Source organism: Tenrec ecaudatus, chromosome 12 (genome assembly GCF_050624435.1).
Source record: "Tenrec ecaudatus isolate mTenEca1 chromosome 12, mTenEca1.hap1, whole genome shotgun sequence".
NCBI lineage: Eukaryota > Metazoa > Chordata > Mammalia > Afrosoricida > Tenrecidae > Tenrec > Tenrec ecaudatus.
The window spans coordinates 19990929-20012602 of record NC_134541.1 but is presented as its reverse complement, the minus strand read 5'-3'; the positions used below and the strand labels follow the sequence as shown (position 1 = coordinate 20012602).

Here is a 21674-nt window from a genome sequence, read left to right as displayed (position 1 = left end):
TTGTCACTGTTCTGAGGAAAGCAGTCTCAGGGATGCTCACAGGGGACCCTGGGCCTGGTGATGTAGATGGCAATGGAGATGCTAATACAGGGGGCAGAAGGATTTTTCTTGGGATTTATTTTTGCAGCCTGTAGAACCAGAACTTCTGAGTCAAATTGTCCTTTTGGTACATTCTCCTGGGAAGGGGGGGGGGAGTTTTAGAGCCTTTTTCTTCCAGAGTGCCTCTAACACTACCATTATCAGACAATTTAGCACACAAGAAACAATGCCTTTGGAAACTCATGGATTTTACCTTGAGGTAGGGATTCTCAAACTTGAAAGTACAGCTGAATTACCTTGTTAAAGAGCCCTAATTGTTGAGCCTGGCTGCTTTAGGTCTGGGGTGGGACCCCAGAATTAGTGTCCAATGGGTTTTCAGTGATGCTGATGTTGCTAGTCAGTGGACCATGCTTTGAGATACAAGGGTTTCATCCATTGACTTAATATCTATTGACTTCAGTTTCCTTATCTATAAAAAAACAGCAACAAACCCCACTGCCATCATGTCAGTTCTTACTCATGGCAACCCTGAAGGAGCTGTCTATTGAGAAGGAGCAATAACTCCTCTGATACAGAGGTCAGTACAGTGAAGCATACAGTACAGTTCTAGCTGCAGGGGCGTCGGACAGACCAAGGTTTGAACGCCGGCTCTGCCATACAGAGCTAAAGCCTTAGGGGGCAATTCCCTACTGTTTCTAAGCCTCAGTTTCCTTACATGTACATCATTTGGGATCATCATAACATTTAATTTTCACAACATGCCCGCGAAACAATGCAGAGGAAACATTCAGCATGGGAATGTGAACATAATTAAAACTTAGTTCATGATAAATAGTACTATGGACATTAGTGATCTAATAATTATTACGTTGGGAGGCACCAAGCTGGGAAGATTAAATGATACTGCTGGCCGACATAGCCAGAAACCAAACATATCTCCGTAGGCTGAGAGATAGGTTGAAACATCAAGAAGAAACAGCACTGGCGAAGCCTAGGCTCCTTTGATTGGGCCCCAGATCATCTTATATCATCTTGGCCTGGACTCTATGAGGCAACCACAGCTGGGAGTGCCACCTCTGTATTGGGCAGATGTGTGAAAAAGAGTCTAAGGTTAATGAAATAGGAGCAATGAATCCTGGACCCAGCTTTAGAATCCAGTGTGTGGGGGTGGGGTGGGGATGGCTGCTCAGTAGAATCCCAGACACCCAACTCCATCTGGAGGGCCATGTTTATCTTGAAAACCAAGCATTCCATGGACATGGACCAGATGGTGAGGGAGAGCGCCAGTTGATGGATGGAAGATCCAGAGAGTAGACTTCGTTTCTCCATAGATGCAAGGCTCCATGATCCTTAAAAGGTAAAGAAATCTTCCCAAGGACTTTACCCCAGCTCGCTTCACCCGCCCCCCCCCATGTGCATTTTTAAAGCTGCCACCTGCCTTCCCTATTTGAATTGCTGTGTGGTTACATAACATATTCCTAAATCAATTTTGTTCGGCACTTCCCTCTGTCCATCCTGTCTTTGCTACACCATCCCCCGCAGGACGCCAAGCTTGGGGGGTCCCTGACTCACCTGCGGAGGAACCCTTGGGCTGTCACACACTGAGCTCCAACGGCAAGGTCAGCGCTTCAAACCCACTAGCTCCTCTCTGAAGAAGGATGAGGCTAAGTCTCAGAAAGCCACAGGGGCAGTTCTACTCTGCACGGGGATTGCCCTGGGTAGAAAGTAGAAATCAACCCCATAGCAGAACAAGGGGAGTGTGCTTTGTCTTGTTTTTGAGTTTGGGGACCAGCCATGGGCTGGGGGTTAGAGAGGGCATCGCATCAGGTTTCAGGGACATTCCCTGATCAGTAGCAAGTGTCCTCTGAGGCGACAACATACTGCCATCAGGCACGTTTGGGTCGCACGGGGAGGGGGGGGGTACAAAGGCAGGGCAAAGATTCTGTGGCTGCTTGTCCTGGCTGCTACTGAGGCCACTGCTGGGTTGTTCAAAGACCTCCCTTGTTGGACAAGTCTCCTTGGCCAGGCTGTCAGCTCGGTGTGGGCAGGGCCATGCCTGGCTCATCTTTGGATCCATCCAGGTAACGATCCAATTCCGGAGTCAATGGGCACATAGTCCCACGTCCCAAAAGGCTCCAGGTGGGCCAATTCCCACAGCACGCCTCTATGGGAGGGTCCCTCGGGAGCCTATGTCCCATTGTGGATTTGTAGCAGGGCTCAGGCTCTAAAGGGAAGAACCAGGAGGTGCTGGCCTTCCACGCAGCGGGGCTGTGCTACTTTTACTCCTTTTCTCTACTTCACCCGGGTTTGTGGTGGACAGAAAGCCAGAGAGTAGGGAGGAAAAAACAAACCAGAACTCGGTTTCTTCTTGCATATTTATGTATTTTTCTTTCTCCCCAGCCTCTGTGGGGTCTGGGTGGTCCTGTCCCACTAGCCACCTCTGGGGGACTTGCTGAGCTCCTATTAAGGATGAAGGAGACCTCTGGAAGCAGACAGTGGTGATGGTTGGGAAACACGTAGACTATAACCAGGGTCACTGAGGAACGCGTGCCAAGGCTCAACATGCTGAACGGCACAGGTCATGTTGTATATATAGATTTCACACAACACAAGATATGGACATAAAAAGAGGGCATCCAGAGAAAGACCCCCAATCTCACTCCAGGGACTCAAAAATCGCAGGCCCCAAATGAAACAAAACAAAAGGCTATCAGGTACACAGAGCAGAAAGATCAACATCAGCTTGCTTAATCGCAGCCAGCATATGTCTAAATGGAACACAATGCATGTCTTTGACCTTGAAATGGGACATGCGCTCCCTTCCCAAGCCTGTCACTGAACTCCAGAGCCACACCATCACTACCCTGGAGTGCTGGCTGGGTGGGGAGGGTGGCGGTGGGGGTGGGGGGGGGGCACATCCTTCCTGTAAAACATCAGGAGGCTTGGTGGGCTAGATGCTGCCGAATGGAGCAGCCATTTAGAATAGAAAAGCCCAGAAACTAAACCTCCACAGGGAACAGCAGGATGGGAATTAGGCAAGGCCCCACCTGTTCAATCATGAACTAATTGCCCAGAGCGTGATTTCTTCGGTCCTCGGTTCTTATGTGACAATGGCCTCTCCCAATGCTGCCCACAATCTCGGGGCTGCCTAAAGATGCCACTGCCGAAGCCAGACAGTCACTTCCCTAATGCCATGAAAATAGATTCAATTTTACATACATCAGAGTGATTTCAGAAGCAATTTCTACATCTCCAGTATAAGCATGACTTACCTCCCCCCTTTCCCCCCTTCAAATCTCATCCCAGTGGGTCCGCGGGGCATTTTAAAAGGCGGCTGATGCGTTCCAGGGCATTCAAGAGAGTCCCCGGAGCATGGCTGTGGCTGGAGTCTAAGGACGTCAAAAATGCAGCTAGAGTCCTAAAATAGTCACTGATTGAAACCAATGCACACCTTCTGGAAACCACTGTGCCTGTGCGTGCATGTGTGTGTGTGTCTGCATAGGCACCTATATCGGTGTGTGTTTATGCATGTATGTAGGAATGTACATCACACACACACACACACACACACACACACACACACACACACACACACTCATTTGGAAAGACTTTCCCTGGCCTTTACAAATTCGAGTTCAATTTTATTGGCTGGCAAATCGACCGCCATCGTGGATGTTGTTCATCTTAATCGCCTAACTTTGAGGCCAAGGAGGAAGGGGTGGGAGCGTTTTCATTGGTGTCACCCGCGGCTTTTCACTGGTGATCAGAAGACTTCTGTACAAATACCTGCAACTTCTAGGCCACACTGGGTGCCATGTACCTCTCCTCAGAATCTCTTTTGCATTCCGAGTCCTTGGGGGGGGGGCACTTCTGCACATGAACGAGGGTGTGCAGGAGGGTTCTTGGGTGGTCTGTTCCGGGAAGGACGTGGATGCCTGGGAGCCCCTTGGCCAGTGTTCCCATAAGCCATCAGGACTTGTAAAATGCACTAATTGTCTCTACCCCTTGGGTCCAAAGCAGCCCAGCCTGTGACAGTTAGTGCAGCCACAACTCCGCGAGCTTCCAGTGGGAGACGTTTGGAAGGGCCTTCCTCTATCTAGAGGTAAGCCAAGCCCAGCGCCTTGCCAACCGCCTCTCTGCCTCTCCTGGCTTCAGCTCAGCCCTCTCCTGGTCCCCCAGGATCCCAGCCTGGATCCCAGCCGATCACCTGGGTGGAGAACACAAAACAGACTGGCTTCCTGGATAGGCAGACAGCAAACTTAGTCTGCTCTGTGGGACAAACGAATGTTAAATATTTGCTCATAAAATAATCAGGATGTGCTTTTAGGCTTTGTCTTTTAAGGCCATTACCCAACCCTTAGGAAGGCTCAGGCCTTGCATCACCAATAGTGGGCGAAGTGGGATCGTGTGTCTGTCGACAGGATAAACAGTGAAGTCGTGCTTTCACTACCATGTTCGACCTGAATGTAGTCATGGTGAACCAAACAAACAAATAAAAATCATAGACATCCACACTGAGAGCTATTCTACAATACAACTGGCTTAGATGTTAAGGAAAAAGGCGGTGTCCTGAAAGACAAAGGAAAAGGTTTCAGGGTTACCCTGGGGTTAGGGAGATTAACGGGCATGGTAACCAAGTACAGTGGGAGTCCCTTGCTTGGATGCTGGATTTAAAAAGAAATAAACCATCAAGTCTGGTTAGGGCCATGAAGGAAACCTGATTATGAACCAAATACACATACTCGATATCACTAAAACCAAGCTACACCTCTTGGGGGAAGATCATTTCTCTGTGCGTCTGTGGAAGAGCTTGCCTAGCCTTTCCGGAAATACATGTTGAAGTCTATGGGGGTGGCGCGTCATGTTACCTGCAGCTTACTTTTAAAATGAGTTCGGAAAAAAAGAAAAAGATAGAGATGAATCTGTACACACTGGAAAAGCGCTCATGTTGTGAAATGTTAACCATCGGCGAATCTGGGTGCAGGGATTCCCTGCGGTCTTCTTTCAACTGCTTGGCAGGTTTAAGAAGAATCTTTCATCCCCCCAAGGCAGCATTTCAATGCTTGAAAACAGCTCATGTCTCTCTTCAAGGTTGACCTTCTTTACCACGGTGCCCAGAAGAAGCCCCCTTCCCCACCAGTGGCTCTCACCAAACCCGTCTCGCTGCACTCCCTCATCCCATGGGAGATTTGAGTCCGTGGGTAAGGGCTAGGGACCAGCTCAGAGTATTTTGTAAACCTGCCCAGGTGTGTTCGAGGAGGTCCCCGAGGACAGGCATCGTGGACCTCAGTTACTCTGTGCGCCTGGATCTGTGAAGTGTGGGCCGTGTGGCGCGGGGCGGGTTCGTCCAGCGTGCCGAAGCATCGATTGCCGTCCTTGTGTTTATTTGCTGCCAAGTGGATGCTAACTCGTGAACACCTCCTGTTCGTGAGCAGAACTGCTCCGTAGGGATACCTTTACCTGTAAATGGGAACTAAGTACCTCACAGGGCTGTGGTGAGGATTCACTGAGAGACAGTGCTTGCAGCCTGCCAGGCTGCTAATAGATACTGACGTCCTTTCCCCCTGCTCTCCTACATACACACCGTGCCGTGGGGATTCTTCCCAATGGGCTGTTTGCCATTTTGCAATTTACAGTGTGGGGAGAATGCATGCCTATGCTTAGATTCCCTGCATTTGCCAACGGTTGGAGCCGAGACTGGGGACACTTGCTTTTCTAACAAACCCAAAGAAAGAACTGGTTCACAGTACCACCAAAGGGTCGGTGACCCATGTGACCTCCAACCTTACCAGTCTTGATGTTCTAATGTGGACAAGGGTTAACCCTGCCATCTTAGACGAGCCTGGGATTCTGTATTAACACTGCATGAGGACCCCAGGCCCTTGGCTAAATGCCCTTTGGAGCATTTGGCTGTACCTGGGAACTGGCTAAGGTGGGGGAAGCATGGGTTTCTGGTCTGACCAGCCATGCGCTTAAGAGAAGTTGCTTCTTGAGCCCTAACTTCCAACTTCCTACGCTCTAAAACTGGAGACCACAATAACTGATGACTTACCTATTTTACGGAGTTCTTATGAAGTATTGCTTTGGAAACTTTACAGTAATCAATCCAATTTGCCCTATTTTTCCCTTTACGGAAAAATTGTCTCCCCCCCTCTCTCTATTATCATTTTTAGCCAATGTCTCTCTGTATGTCCTTAACTACTTAGGATGACCTATCTCTGTGTCTTTGCTAGGGAGATCCTAGAACCAGGAACATTCCAGCCCTGGTCACTATATAGGGTACACAGAAGAGGAGCCAGGGTCAAAATCAAGGCACCTGGACAACAAAGCTGGACTCCAGGTGCCCATTTCCCCTGAGCTGACCAGACTTACTGAATCCGTTCACATCCTGAGAGCTGGAGGAGAAGCCTTCATCGTTGCGGTTGGCATTGAGCTTGGTGGTGGGTTTGTCGGCCGAGGCCACTGGCCCCATCTCTCTCTGAGCTCCGCTCTGTGTCTCCTTCTGCTTCTTGGCCAGCTTCCTTTGGGACATGTGTGAGGGAGAAATCACAGTCAGATGGTACTAGTCATATATATATATTAATTAAAAGATCATTTTATTGGGGGCTCTTATAAAAGTCCACACATCAATTGTATCAAGCATATTTGTACATATGTTGTCATCATTCTTTTCTAGACATTTACTTTCTATTGAACCCTTGGTATCAGCTCCTCTTTTTTCCCTCCCCCGCCTAGTGATGCCTTGATAAATGATAAATTATTATTATTTTCATATCTTATACCAACTGCTGTCTCACTTCCCCCACCATTTCTGTTGATTGTCCCTCTGGGAGTGTGTGTGGCTATGCATCAATCATTGATCAGTTCCCCCTTCCTTCCCTTCCTCCTACCCTCCTGCTATCACTACTCCCATTACTGTTGCTGGGTTCTGTGTGTTGTGAGCTCTTATCTCTTATCTGTACCTGTATACATGCTCTGGTCTAGCCTACAGTGAAAGGTAGGATTGGGGTCATGTTAGTGGGGTGTGAGGAAGCCTCAAGGAACCAGAGGACTATTGTGTGTTTCATCGGTGCTATACTGTGTCCCGGTTGACCCATCCCTTGCTGTGATCCTTCTGTGAGGGGGTACCCCATTGTCTACAGATGGATGTTGGGTCTCTGCTCTGACCACCTCATTCTCAATGATTTAGGTTTTTTGTTTGTTTATTTTGGATCTTCTGATGCCTGTTACCCTATCCCATCGACATCTCATGATTGCACAGACTGGTGTGCTTCTTCCATGTGGGCTTGTTGCTTCTCTGTCAGATGGCCACTTGTCTAACTTCAAGCCTTTAAGACCCTGGAAACTATATATTTTGATAGCTGGGCACCATCACTTTCTTCACCATATTTGCTTATGCATCCGCTTTGTCTTAAGTGAGTGTACCAGGAAAATAAACATCATAGAATGCAGGTTGTTAGAACAAGGTGTTCTTGCACTGAGGTAGGGCTTGAGCAGAGGCCCGAAATCTGTCCACTACCTCAGTGTATTGTCATATAAATATATGTACATAGACAAAAAACCCTCTATTTTTATGAATTAATGTATTTCCATATGTATACACTTAAGCTTATACCTCTATCCATAGCTTTGCTTCCTAGATATTCCCTCTGAAGGTAAAAAGGGATTAGTCATATCAAAGCACAGGGGAGCTCAGATTGTTCTTCTTCCCCATCTTTCATGCTCAACCTCCAAGCCTTCCTTGTTCCCTGGAAATAGCATGAAGGTGGTGGGTCTTCTACTGTCAAACTGGTGTGAGGGCAAATCCTCTTGAAACCACGGATGGTTCCATGTACTCAGAATCACGGAAACTGGCTCACAGCACAGTTGAAGAGCAAACCCATGAGCCAGTTCTCTTAAGACTGATCACCAAGGCATTCTTCCATCTTCCTAGTCTTAGAGTTTGGACAGAGGTCAGTGAGCTCTACCATCTTAACGTAAGACTGTCATGGGATCCTGCATTAACTCTGCCTCGTTGCAGGCAATGGGTTATGTGTTCTACTTGGAGTTTCAAACAGGAAATGAATGAGACTTGCACAAAGCCCCCGTCATTCTCCTTTGAGAGTAAAGGCAAGCAAGGCTCATCTTTCAGTTCCTGTGGCTCTGAATGAGCTTAAAAATAGGAGTTTGGCCTTCCTCAGCAACTAATCGCCGCAAGTAAACCCACCCAACAATGCCAGGTTGACTTAGGGGCTGGTGGTTGCCAATGGGTAAGGGTGAAAATGAGTAAGTCTTGGAATTCAAAGGGGAGAAAATCAGACTGAATGGGATGCAAAGCCCCTCCCACATGGAGAAGAGAAACTCAGAACTGGATGGTCTGGTATAAAACTGCTGAGCCGTGGCACCTCAACTTTGGAGTAAATTGGAATCCCCTGGAGAGCAGAGGCAGCACATGGAAGTCTGCACTTATTGAAGTGGGATTGAGTCTGGAACCTCATGGTATGTGCACATTCTCTGGGTAGTTCTGACACTGACCCCTGGTATTAAACACCATCAGCTTTAACACCGGGCAGAACTGGGTTCATATCGTGCTTCTGTCACCAGCTTGACCTTGGGCAAGTTCCCTACCTTTTAAAATCATGCAGTCATCTGCATACAGTTGCGAACAACCAGGGTCGCCTTCCCAGGGTGAGGAGCATTCAGTGAGACGATGAATGAAATGCACAGAGGCTGCTGCCGCCTGGTACAAAGCGAGCATTCAACACGTGGCAGCTGGGAGTCTTGCTCTTTTAAATAGTTGCCTTGCTGTCAAACTTTATGCCAATATTTCCAAAGACCCAACCTGTGCACTCCCGTCTCCCTCCGGATCATATCAGATGATAGGGGGACGCTCCATCAGGGAAATGAGTGGTTAAAACGTTCTTTGAATAGAGGCGAATTCTATTTATCTTACATGTTAACAGATTGGTTGTAGGGCTATTGTCGGGGATATAAAAATATGACTAACTCCCTTTACACATGACAGCTAATCAAGCATTTCTAAAAAGCCAATGTGGTCCCTCTGGGTCTTCTCAACATTTACTCATGTAAATAGAATTAGAATATGCCTCTTAGACACAAGGTTCTGGGCTATGTATTAAATGCCTCAGGGGGAAATTCCTCTTGACCTCTTGTTCCATTCAGCCCTCCAGAGACTTGACTACACATTCAGTCTTGGTCACCCCTACCGGAACTGGAAAGGACGGGTAATTCAGAGAGGTACAACACAGTGTAGGTGTACAGACTGATTTTTTAAATGTTGACACCACTTGACCATGGAATAAGCAGTTTCAAGATGCAACGGTTTCTTTGGCAGAGAGGAGAGTCAAGTAAAGGAAGAACCTGGAAACATTTCAGAGGGGTTCATTGGGTTTAGGAACACTGGTGTCACAACAGTTAAGTGCTCAGCAGTTACTTGAAAGGTGGGTGGTTTGATCCCACTCCATAACTCTGAGCAAATACCCGGTGATCGTCAGCATAAAGACAGTAACGTACAAAATCCTACAGGGAAGGTATGTTCTATCGCATGGAGTCGCTAGGAGTTGACAGTCGACCCAATGGCCCCCAGCAACAACAACTGCACGGTCTAGGTACAGAAGACTGTGATGACACACTCCAAGGAAGGTAATTTGCCAACGACTTGCTTATACAAAGGACTATTGACGACAGTGAGCAGGAGGAAGGAGAACACAGTGTCAGAAGAGTCGTTTGCCACCCGTGTGTCCGGGTGAACAGGTAGAGGAAGCGGTTCTCAAAACCCAGAAGGAGAGCATTATGAAGAAAGCATTGTTTGGATGGAGCAGAGACCTGCTCTTGAGCAACCCGGCCAGTCTTAGTGGAGCTCACAAGGCAGAGATCACAGGTAGAAAGATCCACCTCCACGCCCGCCCCATGCTCTGAACGGCTGTTAGTAAGGAGCCCCTGCAGGGACTCCATCTGGAGCAGATCATGCTTCTGGGGCAGAGAGCAGCATGGGAAAGGATGGAGGAAGAACCTGGAGGCACTGACTCCAGCCTACAAATAAGAGCTTTGACCTTCAGCATGCTGGGTAGACCACATGAAAGGTTGCCTAAAATGGCTTTGCTGTTTATTATTTATTCATATCAGTTGGTCCGGGGACAGAACAACACTGCCAACTAGGAATGTGTCTGTTGCTTATAATACTTTGGCCAAAGACCTGGTATTCATTAGTTCAACTCTTCCAGGGGAAGCAAAGAAGAGGAACTAAAATAGTAGATTGACCAGGACCTTTCTTCCCCATGGTAGGCATCAGGCAGGGACAGGGGAAACTGCAAAGAAAGGAAAATGAGGAATTGTGCTGCTGCTGACATTTCCAAAGTTTATTCTTCATTTATAACCCAGAGAAATGTTAAAAAATGTATCTGTGACCTTCTTAATCACAAATTTTAAAAAGGGAGAACCAGCAGACTCGTTGCCTCCATCTGAGCTCACACTGCCCCAGCAGGAAATAAAAGAAATGTGGTTACAAGAGTTAACTTTACGGCTCACAGTGAGGGTGCACCGGAACCACTGAGATGTCCTTCCTTGGGGCCCGAATTACCCACCCATCTCGTTCCTTTCAGGGTAAAGTGACATGGAGAGGGTTGTCTCCCCACAAATCACTGGCTTCCAAAGGAATAATAATTAAGCAAGCCTTACTACAACTCCCAGGGGGACCAAAAAAAAAAAAAAAAGGCATTTTGCCAATATGTTTAGGTAGCTCAGAACACCTGGATTTAAAAAAAAGAAAAGAAAAATTGAGCTTCTCCAAAACATATAGATATTTGAAAAGAAGAAAACAAACCAAGTTGTAAGAAAATCGATACACAACATCCTTCCTGTTTAGCCACGTGGGTATTTAATGTCTTCTTCACAGGAACGGTGGTTGGTGATGCTATTGGACCCTGGTAAAGTCTATCTCTAGATGTTTCAGCAGTAGGTAGACACAGCTCCTGGGTGGACGCAGAGGTGACATGGAAGGAAACAGGATGCAGAATTAAAAAGTTACATATGACAAACCCTCTCGGTGGTACAGGGAAATGGATATGCATTCACATAAGCAAAGTGATGGGCGCATGCTCTGTCCTCTCTTAAGAGAGGAGCATTGCCCAGGCTGGAAAGAGGACCCATGAGCCCCGCCAACGATGGCACCAGCATTCAGCTCAGCTTCATCTTTCTCACACGTCCTGTTGGGAAACATCAACTACTCCCGCTGCCACCAGCACACTCCTCATGACTTTGCTTCTCAGTGTGCCCTCCTTCTTATGGTTCCCCTGTCCTCCTCCAGCCAGAGCCACAATCCCATCCTCTTGGTTGACTTAGGCGTTGCGTTAGCCTTTATTAAGCGACTACATGAAGCTGTCTCTGCTGCATAGAAAAGCCCGTGGTGCGAAACGTGGACATGACTTCAAACCTCCTACGGGCAAAGGCAAAGACTGGCGCTAAACAGGTGAATACAGAAAGGAATATAAAATCACAGAGGCAACGAGTGCTAAGAGAGGAACCCCCCGCTGCTATTAGGAAGCCATTAGCTGGTTTGAATTCAGTCGGCAGCTCCTGGAAGGCCTCAGTGACATGTCCATCTACATACACTGATACCTTGGCTGTTGAACTCAATTCATTTCAGGATCTGTGTTCAAAGAACAAAAAACTTGAGAATTGAACATGGTTTTTTCCCCATAAGACATAATAGAAAATCAAATCATTGGTTCTAAGGCCCCAAAATTGCACTTAGAAATTCACTATGGGGGCTTCTTGCACATCACTGTCTCGGATATGCGGTCACCATGAAGTTGTTTCTCATTGATCCAAATTCACAGTCACTTTGCAACCTCTTCTATGCTCTTGGTTCTTTACATACCTTTCGCTACATTAGCTTTAATTCCTTTTTTTTTCTTTTGAGAAATGCTGATAATGTCAACTTAGCCATGTCGTATTCAGCTGCCAAATCAGACGAGTGTTGACCTGATTCAAATTTCACAATGATGTCTTTCTTTAACTCTAGTGTGGTTCTCAGTTTTCCTCTTAGCTTTACTGCTGGCATCACGGATTTTCTTTGGCGTCATGGTTATGATATTTTACCCAAATAATGCACACGCACACCAAAAAAGCCCACCCCAATCAATGTTTAACACACTGACACCAGCCTGTCTGTCGTCTGAGTGAGACCAGTACTTAGACCTGGTGTGCGCCTGGGAAACTCGCCCTGTGACTCACTGTCAGCCCACACGGGTTTTTTCAAGTCAGATTTTTTGGTTCCACTATTGAGCAAAGTTATTAACACTGTGCAGGTATTTTACACTGAGCAGGTAGCCTTTGAACTTTGCTGTTTGAGAGTGGAGCTTTCCACTGCTGGGCTGCTCGACAACCGAGGTATCGCTGCCCTTGTTCAGTCCTATTGCATTCAATTCTCTTACCCATGAGGGCAAGAACTCATGGGAGAAAGGGCCTTGATTTCTTGTACCTACTATAGTTTCTTATAGAGTGTTATGCCACTTAGCAGATGCTCAATAGGTTCAGTGCACGCCTTTACATTTCAAAGTCTAACTGGAAGCGCAGAAACGATGGCCATGCCATCTGTCAGGAAGCATTGTCAAAGCCCATAGAGCTGTACCTCTCAGTAGTGTATCCTAAGGTGCCAATTTTGGTTCATCAATTATAACAAATGTGCCACAGGCATGTAAGGTGTTAATGTGGTAAGGGATAAATGGGGACTTTCTGCACAATCTTTCTGTAAACCTAAAGCCTTCTTATTACAGTAGAGTATTTTTACCCTAATAGTCTAAAACGAATAATGTCTGCCAGGACTGAAACACACACACAAACACATGCAATCATTCTACTCTGAGCAGAAATTAAAATCATGTTAAAGAAGATACATATAAGGAAAGAGAAATTAAAACCTGTATAACTGTATAAAATTAGTCAGTGGCCTGGAATATTAATTATATGGGTATTTTTGGCTAACAACTTAATGTGTCTTTTCTGTAGCCTTCACAGGACCCTTACACTGGCCCAAAATTAATAGAAAGTTCATAGAAGTCGGAGATTATTTTTTCTCAGATCCCACAGAACAGCCAGAGCTATTCAATGTTAACTATCCAAAACAAACCAAGCACCACCACCACCACCACCTCACAAAATGTAACCACTGCGTCCTCATTTTTTGACATGGTTAAGTTCCAAAGACCAGGTTGCTGGGCGAAAAGTGGTGGCAGGTGAAAAGTGAGAATGGCCATATGACATCTCAAAATGGAAGATGATTACAACATGACATAACTGCCAAATTACATCATGACACAACCAGCAAATTAGATCATTACATAACTGCCAAACCGCATCACTACATAGCTGCCATGCTGAAGGCTTAAATAACTGCCACACCTTTTACAATCATCGCCCAGGTGTGTTGATACGTAATTTTAACCAATGGAGTCAACTCTATGCTCACTTGGCACAATACTGTTCATTGCTGCCAGGCGTGTGTTATAAATGTGCAAAGCAGTCATACGGTAGATTTTTTAATGACTGTAAATGTGAAATCAGATCACGAGGTAGTCGATAGCTGAAGAGTAAAGTGAAGTGACATCTTATCGGATGACTGTAACATTCACAGGATCCTCGCAGCCTTCAAACATGAAGGCGCCTGCAACTTCCTTAGCTGGGGCTGTTCTCCTCCAGTTGTCCTGAGATTCCTGCCAACCAGGCCACACACTTTCACCAGCAGGGGGTACCAAAAGCTGGCAAAAAGAGAGCATGCTCAAGCCTGCAATCCCTCTATCAGAGGGACGTTTCCAGAGCGGAAGATCCAGCAACCTGCAGGTTACTACTGACAGGCAGGGACGATGTGCCGTAGCTGCGGCCCTTGTCGGACTTTCACCTAAGCCCGCACTCCGAGGTCTCTCTGGCCTGTGCTTGTTCAGCGAGTGAGGGGCCAGGTGGCCGGAGACGCGCCAGGATGAATGGTGAGCCCAGTGGTTTTTTCTGAGCCCCCCTCTGTAGAAGGGACAGTGGCAGGTGGAATCACTCGGGAGAGGGATGAAGGCCTGTGGAGGGTTCTGCTGGGCGAGGAGCATGCGAAAAACCCAGGCTATTTTTCATGGAGAAGGATCACTGGGGGACCTTGCTCTGTACAGCTGACCTCCAGTTCTGTGTGGCCCCCGGGGAAGGAGGGGCAGGATTCTGGACAGTTCGGCTTCATACAAGGAACGATCTTCTAGCAAAATGAGCACCTATTGCCCTGAAGTAACTTCCAGTTCTTTGTGACTCTTTCAGGACAGAGTAGAACTTCCCTGTGGTGTTTCCAAGATGGTAATGTTCACAAAAGTGGACAGCTACATCATTCTCTCAGGGAGTGGCTGGTGAGTTTGAACCGATGACCTTTTGGTTATCAGCCAAGCGCTTAACCACTGCGACACCAGGACTTCTTTGGTCACTTTAGGAAGTGCCCGGGCCTGCGTTACACTCTCCATTTCTCCTCCTTCACAAACTTCTCTTCACTTTCTAAGGTCCAACTTGAATGTCCCCTACTTTTCTCATCCTTAAGCCAAGTCGGCAGTGTCCTACTTTTTGCCCCTTAATTTGTTCGACAGATATTTAACGAGCACATGCTTTGGGGCGATGGAAGTGCTGAGTTCCTCACCGTTAGGAGAGTTCATACAGTTCCTCTACAGATTGGGAAACCATTTGGGAAAAAAGACCATGAAAGATTCAGGCATATGGTTCTGCAAAACTGGTGACTGTTCTGGAGTAGTACAAGAGGTCTCCTGGGGGCTTACCTTCCCCACTCGTTGGGGGAGACATGGGTTAAGGTCCTCCTTGTTGTGACATTCTCCCTCTTGCCTGCCATTAATTGGCAGCACTGGACAAAGTTGCTTGGGAAATTGGACCCATAAATCTAGAGACAAGCCACAGCCCATGGGAGGGGGAACTGAGACAGGCTGAGAGGTCCAATCTTCCTGAGTGCTGGCCGCCCCTTATCCAAACCAAGATGCTTCCGTGCTGGTGTGATTGGATAGCTGATGGCAGTGACACATCAGAATGGGAGGAGACCTGCAGGTTACCTGTACCCGCCTCCCTGTTTGTGGAAGAAACAACTGAGGCCCAGGGAGAGGGGGGGGGGGCATAGCATGCTGATGGAAGGCCCAGGCCCGGGCTTTTTCTCTACCTGTCGGAAATGAGAAGGGCAAATCTGGTCCATGTATGCATGACTACCCCTTATGAATGCCGTGAGAGTTCATGAATCCAGACTCCACTAACTCACGATTACTAGTACACAGAGGTTGGGCCAATCTATGTCTGCGTCAAGAGTATCAATGAGGTCACAGCTATGGGCAAGATTTAAAGGTGAACACACCGGCTCCCCTGACACCAGATGGCAGGATGGCATAGCAGTTAACGCATGGGCTTTGGTACCAGACAGCCTGGCCTCCCTCCCACTGCCGTCCATCCTTATTATCTGTGAGTTACCCATCTCTCTGTGTGTCCATTTCCTCATGGCTGGTGTGTTCGCACAATGGACTCAAACATCCCAATCGGAAGATAGAACAGGACTGGGCAACATTCCCTTCTAACATACACCAGGTCACCCGGAGTCTAAAGTGGTTTGATGGAAACTAACAAAGTGGTCATATGCATTAATTGGTGAATGTTGCACACATCCATTTTGCATGATGTTTAATACACTATATGCACTTTTAAACCGGTCTTTGGCATTGGAATCTTTTAAATACAAGGGACTTGCATGTGAATTTGAATAACCTCCTTGTTGTGCTGCTATTGTTAGGTGCTGTCAGTTCAGAACTCATAGTGATGCTATGTCTAATGGAACGAAACACTGCATGGTCCTTGCCATCTTCACAAGCTTTGTTTGTGGTCAGGCCATCTCATTAAGGATCTTTCTCAAGTATGTGAAGGGAGATGTTAGACAGTGTAAGACATGACAAAATAATAATAATTTATAAATTATCAAGGGTTCGTGAGGTAGGGGAAAAATGAGGAGTTGATACCAAGGGCTCAAGTAGAAAGCAAATGTTTTGAGAATGATGATGGCAACAAATGTACAAATGTGTTTGACACAATGGCTATATATATGGATTGTGATCAGAGTTGTATGAGCCCCCAATAAAAGGATTTTTAAAAATCCCATTTTAAAAAGGGTCTTTCTCTTTCTTGCTGTCGCTGTTTTATTAAGCAAGAGGGTCTTCTGCAGGGACTGGTCCCTCCTGATAGCATGTCCAAAGCACCTGAGACGAAGTCTGACTTGCACTTGCAATGAGTATTCCATTGTGCTTCTTCCAAGACAGATTTATCCATTCTTCTGACAGTCTGGCACTTCCAATATTCTCTGTCAGCACCATAATTCAAAGGCATTATTTCCTCACTCTTCCTTGTTCACTGTCCAGCTTTCATATGCATACACGACCATTAAAAATACCATGGTTTGGATCAGGGCCACCGTAGTCTTCAAGTGACGTGTTTTGTTTTTTCTTAACACTTTAATGAGGTCTTTTTTGCAGCAGATTACAGAGCCTTGGTGGTGCAGTGATTACAATACTTGGATGTGAATTCAAAAATCAGCTGTTAAAAGTAGCCAGTTACTCCATGGGAGAAAAAGGCATGCTTCAGTAAGGACTTACAGATGGCAGATTGTCACTACTGTGTCCTTAGAGGGCCACCATGAGTCAGAATCATCTTGATGCCAACGGGCTTGGCTTGGTTTGTTACAATAGACTTCCCAACAGCATGTCATTGGGTTTCCTGGATGCTGCTTCCATGAGTGTTAATGGTGGCTCCAAGTGGAATGAAAGCCAAGATAATTTCAATCTTTTCTCTGTTTATTGGTCTGGTTGTGAGGATGTTTGTTTCTTTACACTGAGGTGTAATTCAAACAAAAAGTTGCAGTCTTCGATCTTCATCAGTGTGCAAGAGCTTCTGACCTCCTTCTCTGTCAGCACACAAGGTAGAGCATCTCATGTACTGGAGGTTGTTAGTGAGCCTTCCACCACTCCTCCTGCCACACTCTCTTTTTTGTTTTTATTTTTTAATCATTTTATTGGGAGCTCATACAGTTCTTATCACAATCCATCCATCCATCCATTGGGTCAAGCACATTTGTTGCCATCATCATTTTCAAAACATTTTCTTTCTACTTGGTATAAGCTCCTCATTTTTCCCCTCCCTCTCCCACCATGTCTCCCTCATGGACCTTTGATAATTTATAAATTATGATTATTTTTTCATGTCTTATATTGACCAATGTCTCCCTTCACCCACTTTCCTGTTTTCCATTACCCTGGGAAGTGTTATATGTAGACCACTGTGATCAGCCTCTCCTTTCTCCCTCAACCTACCCCTTCCCCTTCTGGTATTGCTACTCCCATTATTGGTCTTGAGGGGTCTATCTGTCTTGGATCCCCTGTGTCTCTAGCTCTTATTTGTACTCGTATACATGTTCTGGTCTAGACAGATTTGTAATGTAGAATTGGGGTCATGATAGTAGTGGGGGGGGGGAGAAGCATTAAAGAACTAGAGGAAAGTTGTATGTTTCATCAGTGCTATACTGCACCCTGACTAGCTCATCTCCTCCCCTCGATCCTTCTGTAAGGGGATGTCCAGTCACCTACAGATGGAGTTTGGAGCTCCACTCTGTACTCTCCCTCATTCACATTGATATGATTTTTTGTTCTAGGTCTTTGATGCCTGATACCTGGTCCCATGGGCACCTCATGATCTCACAGGCTGGTGTGCTTCTTCCATGTGGACTTTGGTGCTTATCAGCTAGATGGCCGCTTGTTTATCTTCAAGCTTTTAAGACCCCAGATGCTATATCTTTTGATAGCCAGGCACCATCAGCTTTCATCATCACGTGTACTTATGCACCCATTTTGCCTTCAGCGATCATGTTGGGAAGGCGAGCATCACGGAATGTGAGGTTATTAGAACAAAATTTTCTTGCATTGAGGGAGGACTTGAGTAGAAGCCCAATGTCCATCTGCTTCCTTAATACCTAACATATAAATATATGTACATAGATATTTCCCCCTATCATATAAAAATATATTTACATATGTATTTAGACCTTTATAAATGCCCTTTGCCTCCTAGTTTTTTCCTCTATTTCCTTTTACTTTCCTCTTGTCCCACTATCATGTTTGGCCTCCATTTGGGCTTCAGTAATTCCTCTTGACTACACTGACCTTGATCAAGCCCTGCCAGGCATCCTATGCCCTCCACACCATTGATTTTAGACCACTTGTTGTTCCCATGTCCCTGTGTTTGTTAACACCTACTTCCTTTCCCCCACCTCCCCCTCTCCCTTGTCCCTCCCAAAACCATCAGTCCAGTTGTTTTCTCCTCTGGATTGTTTATCTTGCCTATCTTATTTAGGCAGACATGCAAAGACAATAATAAGCACAGAAACAAGAGAGCAAAACAACAAAAGAAAACAAAACCAGTGACAAAAAAAAAAGAAAAAATGAAAAGCCTATAAATAGTTCATCTTAGGTGTTTGTTGACCTTTAGGAATGCTTTCAGGTCGTCTGATGGGGTGCCATGCTCTGACCCCAAAGTCTATTGTTGGTATTCCTTGGGGTACTTCATTGCTTCTTGCTGCTCTGTTGCATGCCCTTAGCATTTTGCCCTGGTGTGGTGGGTTCAGTTTGGGCACAATTCCCACATTGTGCCTCCAATATTGTCCCTCGTAGCACTTGGGTCAGTGAGGGATATCGTGTCACATGGTGGGGCTGGCCCTATCGTCCTCTCTGTGCATTGGCTGCTCTGAGCAGGACTATTATCCTCAGGGCTCAGAGCCACGCTGTTCTTTACATAGCCCAGCTTCTCTGGTGACTTGCTGAGCATACAGATTGAATAAGTATGGTGAGAGGATAAATCCCTGATGTATTTCTTTCTTGATTTGTAAACCACGCAGTATTCCCTTGTTCTGCTCAGACAACTACCTTTGATGCATGGACAAGTTCCTCATGAACACGATGAAGTGTTCTGGAATTTCCATTCTTATCGAGGTTATCCATAGACTGCTGTGATACACACTTTTGAATGCCTTGCCATGATCAATAAAACACAAGTAAATAACTTTCTGGCATTCTTTGCTTTCAGCCAAGATCCATCTGACCTCAGCAATGATATCCCCCATTCTACAGCCTCTTCTGAATCTGTCCTGAACTTATGACAGCTCCGTGTACTACAGCAGTCATTGTTGAATGATCTTCAGCACAATTTTACTGCCATATGATATCAATGCTATTGTTTCAGGGTTTGAGCATCCTGTTGGTCACTTTTTCTGTGGACTGGGTACAAATACGGATCTCTTCCTGTCAGTTGGACAAGTAGCTCTCTCCCAGACTCCCTGGCATCAGTTAGTAAGTGCGTCATCAGCTTGTAAGATGTCAGTTGGTGTTTCATCGATTCCTGGAGCCTTGCTTGTGCCTAATGCTTCCAGTGAAGCTTGAACACCTTCGTTCAGCAGCATTGGCTCTTGCTGATATGCCGCCTCCTGAAATGGTAGGCTGTCGAATAGTTCCTTTGGGTTCAGAGACTCTGTGTATTGCCCATGTAGTCCTTCAATGTTGAAACTTGAGACTTGAATGTGCAATTTTTAGCTTGTGGAATGCTGAGCTCAGTCTTTTCTTTTGGATTTCTACAGCTGGGTCTTTGCACATCCAACTGTAACAGTTTATCTTCTCATGCTATTCTTCTTCTTTTTATTTTCATGAGGGAGTTGAGTCAGAGCGAACTGCTTTGAAGGCCTGCCCAGGCCTTATGCTGATGTACAATATCGGGCTTTTAAACCATCTTCTTCCACAGATGTAGTCAGTTTGATACGTGTGTATTCCATCTCGCAAAGTTCATGTCCTTTTACGTTGTTGAAAACATGCATGTCCAATGAATATGCTATTGGTCTTGCAAAATTCGATCATGCAGTCCCCTGTGATATCACCAAGGACATGTTTCAGTGACTGATGCTTCTTCTTTGTTTTTAATTAATTTTACATTCTAATAACCACCAGTGATCAATGCGACTGGATTGCATGCTTGGTCAATTTCAGACTGAAGAAGTTGGGTGACATCATCAACTTCTTCATCATTGGGATTCATGGTTGGTGTATAAATTTGAAGAACAGTTTTATTAACTTGTCATTCCTGTAGGGATATAGACATTATTCTATCATTGACCGCATTATACTTCAGGATGGAACTTGGAATGTTCTCTCTGGTGATTATTGCAGTGTTTTTCTCTTCAATTTGTCATTTCTGGCCCAATAATTCAACATTCACTGCCACTGAGTCACTTCCAACTCAGCGCAATCCGATGGACAGAGGAGAAGTGGGCATCATAGGGTTTCCAAGGCTGTAAATCTTTGGGGATTCAAACGTCCACATTGTTCCCTAAGTGTGGCTGGCCAGCTCTAACTGTCCGCTGACCTTTTGGGTAGCAGCAAGCTGCTTTAACCACTGTGCCACCAGGGTTCCTGCTCCCGGTATGCTAGGCCACATAGATTGTCTGATTCAAGATAGTCAATACCAATTCCTTTCAGCTCACTAACAATGGACATAATTGATCTTCACGCATTCTACTTCATGTTTCAACACCTTCCAAGAGTCCTCCCTTCATACTTCTTCTATCATTCTGATTACTAAGGAATGCTTGTAGCTGTTTCTCCTCATTCTGAGTTGGGCCAGGCCAGTAAAGAAAGGTCTCCTGAAGCCCCACTCCTTTCAAATCACTAAAGCCAACTCTGCTCTAAGTTGGTAGCTCTTCCTTCCCTACTTATTTGGAGCAAGTCCAACCTCAGAGGATCATCTTCAGGCCCTGACATCAGACACTGTTTATCTTAAAACCCTAACTTTTCCACGACTCAGCTTTTCAGAACAAATTTCCAGGTTATTCTTCTGCGTCTGTTTTACCTGGAAGCTCTGTTGAAAATTGCCCACTTGGGGTGAAGATGCTGGAATTTGAAATACTGGAGGTGTTTGTCCCAGCATTATTACAGTTGGACAAACTGACAGATGCTTTTACTTTTTATTAAATATGGATCCTTTAAAGCAGACCCCCCTGAAGAATAATTTTTCTCTACCATATCTTTTAATTGATGCCAGAGCAGTGCTTTTCAACCTTGGCTGCACTTATCATTGGGGGAGCTTTAAAAATTACTGATGAGTCCAAATGTAATTGGGCTGGGGTGCAACCTGGGTACTGGGGCTTCCGGACCCTCTCCAAGTGGTTGCAATGCACCGCCAGTCATGAGCGCCAGTGCTTATAAATGCAGTCTCTCTGGCCCCCTTCCTGACCCGTTAGATCGGAAACTAGGTAGTTAAGAAGCCCTGCAAGGGATGCTCAAGTTGGAGAACCACTGATGCAGACACAGCCCCACTTTAGCAGATCTGAGTTTGTGAATGCCAGGGGAGGGGCAGGGAGGAGGAGATGTGAACATCAGGTCCGCGTCTCCAGCTACTTTCAGATACATGCTTTGGCTGGTGATTTCCTGATAGGGAGGCGTTGAAAACAAGGCAGGCATGGGTGCTTCGTAAAAGACCATAGAACAATGAGTCCTAGATTGGTTCGGTTCACTTCATAAACATCTACTTGTGGAACCCAC

The 21674-nt window shown here is 46.0% G+C and overlaps 1 protein-coding gene across 1 annotated transcript in view; it reads right to left on the bottom strand.

The window, feature by feature from the left end:
- Positions 1 to 21674, bottom strand: part of PTPRT (protein tyrosine phosphatase receptor type T) — an 890723-nt gene that overhangs the window by 110263 nt on the left and 758786 nt on the right. The window contains exon 17 of the mRNA XM_075527730.1: positions 6412 to 6560. Within this exon, the coding sequence (XP_075383845.1) occupies positions 6412 to 6560 (149 nt within the window). The remainder of the gene's footprint in view (positions 1 to 6411; positions 6561 to 21674) is intronic.